The 2,884-nt window shown below is 41.5% G+C and overlaps 1 protein-coding gene across 1 annotated transcript; it reads left to right on the forward strand.

Annotated features, from left to right (window-relative positions):
* Nucleotides 1-3: 3 nt before the first annotated feature.
* On the forward strand, nt 4-2,835 carry LOC111388038 (sucrose synthase-like; the record flags this gene model as incomplete). Its single annotated transcript, XM_023012696.1, has 10 exons — nt 4-156; nt 257-592; nt 680-775; nt 870-1,043; nt 1,125-1,241; nt 1,327-1,493; nt 1,573-1,797; nt 1,908-2,471; nt 2,558-2,696; nt 2,782-2,835. Coding segments are annotated over 10 exons (2,001 nt in total), but the record flags the coding sequence as incomplete, so codon positions are not given.
* Nucleotides 2,836-2,884: the final 49 nt, after the last annotated feature.

Here is a 2,884-nt window from a genome sequence, read left to right on the forward strand (position 1 = left end):
CCATTTACTGCATCTTTTCCCAAGCCGACCCTCACCAAGTCCATTGGCAATGGAGTTGAGTTCCTTAATAGGCACCTCTCTGCAAAAATGTTTCATGACAGGGACAGTATGACTCCTCTTCTCGATTTCCTCAGAATGCACCACTACAAGGGAACGGTAATAGCTCGGCTCCTTATTTTTTTCGTTGCTACGAATTGACTGAATAAGAATAAAGTTTGAGTGAGCATCAGTTTGATCACTTGATTTTCTTGTGTAGACAATAATGGTGAATAACAGAATACAGAATCTAAATTCCCTACAGTCTGTTCTGAGAAAGGCAGAGGAGTATCTCTCAACACTTCCTCCTGAGACACCATACTCGGTCTTTGAGCACAAATTCCAAGAGATCGGATTGGAAAGGGGCTGGGGTGATAAAGCCGAGCGGGTATCAGAAATGATCTCTATGCTTCTTGACCTTCTTGAAGCCCCTGACTCGTGCACACTCGAGAATTTCCTTGGGAAAATCCCTATGGTTTTCAACGTTGTTATCCTTTCTCCACACGGTTACTTTGCTCAAGAAAATGTGTTAGGATATCCCGACACTGGTGGCCAGGTACGTCCTTAAAACTGACCCCTGATTTTCATCCTGATTGAATTACAGTGCTTCAAATGGCAAAGTCTTTCTTTTCTTAATTTGCAGGTTGTGTATATTTTGGATCAAGTTCCTGCCTTAGAGCGCGAGATGCTTAAACGTATAAAGGCTCAAGGACTTGACATCACCCCACGCATTCTCATTGTTAGAATTCTCACAACTTCATACGCCACAAAAAGATTCTTGAGTTTTCTTTAGTTTCTTACTCTTTAACATTTCATTTTGCTGTGGCATATAGGTGACTAGATTGCTCCCAGATGCAGTTGGAACCACTTGTGGCCAACGGCTTGAGAAAGTATTTGGAACTGAGCATTCACATATAATTCGAGTCCCCTTTAGAACTGAGAAGGGAATTGTTCGCAAATGGATCTCGAGATTTGAGGTTTGGCCATACATGGAGACTTTCACTGAGGTGAGACTATTACGCTCTCTTCGCATCCTTCGTTTATGTTCATTGCTAAATTTAATCGTCTTTAAACTTCTGTATCCTTAGGATGTTGCAAAAGAAATCACCGCAGAGTTGCAGGCAAAACCAGATTTGATTATTGGAAACTATAGTGAGGGTAACCTAGCAGCCTCCTTGCTGGCTCACAAGTTAGGTGTAACACAGGTATCCCCAATTTTCCTCTTGTATTTTGACTGTATTTGTTTCAATCCACAAGCAGGGGACTAATCATTTTTGCTATCATTTGCAGTGTACCATTGCTCATGCATTGGAGAAAACGAAATATCCAGACTCTGACATCTATTTGAAAAATTTTGATGAAAAGTATCACTTCTCGTGTCAGTTTACTGCTGATCTTATTGCAATGAATCATACTGATTTCATCATCACTAGCACATTCCAAGAGATAGCTGGAAGGTAGTTCATTTGGGTGTTCTTGATCAAAATTGCTCTTTGATTTTCTGTGAGATTAAATTTCAAAGCTTTCATGTTTCAGCAAGGACACCGTTGGGCAGTATGAGAGCCATATGGCATTCACAATGCCTGGACTCTACCGAGTTGTTCATGGGATTAATGTGTTCGACCCCAAATTCAATATCGTCTCTCCAGGAGCCGATACAAACCTATATTTCCCATATACGGAGAAAGAAAAAAGACTCACAGCACTCCATCCTGAAATTGAAGAGCTTCTTTATAGTGAGGTTGAGAATGAGGAGCATTTGTAAGTTTTTTTCTTTTTTTTTTTCCTTTTTAATCTCTACTCTACTTTCTACTAAATTCTTTCATTCATAATTGGGCGCGAGTTCTTATTGTTACCTTTCTACATTGCAGATGCGTGCTAAAAGACAAGAAGAAGCCGATTTTATTTACCATGGCAAGATTGGATCGCGTGAAAAACTTAACAGGACTTGTTGAATGGTATGCCAAGAGCCCGAAGCTTAGAGAATTGGTTAATCTTGTTGTAGTTGGTGGTGACAGAAGAAAAGAATCCAAAGATTTGGAAGAGCAGGCAGAAATGAAGAAAATGTACAGCCTTATTGAAACCTACAATTTGAATGGCCAATTCAGGTGGATTTCTTCACAGATGAACCGTGTGAGAAATGGGGAACTCTACCGTTACATTGCTGATACCAGAGGCGCGTTTGTGCAACCGGCATTCTATGAGGCCTTTGGTTTGACTGTTGTTGAGGCCATGACCTGTGGTTTGCCTACTTTTGCAACGATCCATGGTGGTCCAGCTGAGATCATCATCCATGGAAAGTCGGGTTTCCATATTGATCCGTACCATGGCGAACAAGTTGCTGATCTCCTCGTCAATTTCTTCGAGAAGTCCAAGAAGGACCCTTCTCATTGGGAAACCATCTCAATGGGCGGCCTCAAACGCATCCAGGAGAAGTAAACAACTCGCAACTCTGTTTTTTCAAGATTCGATGAAGAAAATCTTATCATCAATTGATCTTATTCTTGCCCCTGTTATACAGGTTCACCTGGCAAATTTACTCAGATAGGCTATTGACACTTGCTGGAGTTTACGGATTCTGGAAATACGTCTCTAAGCTTGATCGTCTTGAGATCAGGCGCTACCTTGAAATGTTTTACGCACTCAAGTATCGCAAGTTGGTGAGTTCCATTTCTTGCTCAAGTGAATTCTTGCAGTAAGCATTTCAAATCTCGAAAACTAGAGAGTTTTTCTTGTGTTTTTCAGGCTGAAGCTGTTCCACTGGCTGTTGAATGAATGAACCAAGTTTGCTATGCTGAATAAAATGACAGTTGAGATTGCCCCCCCCCCCCCCCCCCCCCCCCCCCTC

This window comes from Olea europaea, unplaced genomic scaffold (assembly GCF_002742605.1).
Source record: "Olea europaea var. sylvestris unplaced genomic scaffold, O_europaea_v1 scaffold4479, whole genome shotgun sequence".
In the NCBI taxonomy this organism is placed as follows: domain Eukaryota; kingdom Viridiplantae; phylum Streptophyta; class Magnoliopsida; order Lamiales; family Oleaceae; genus Olea; species Olea europaea.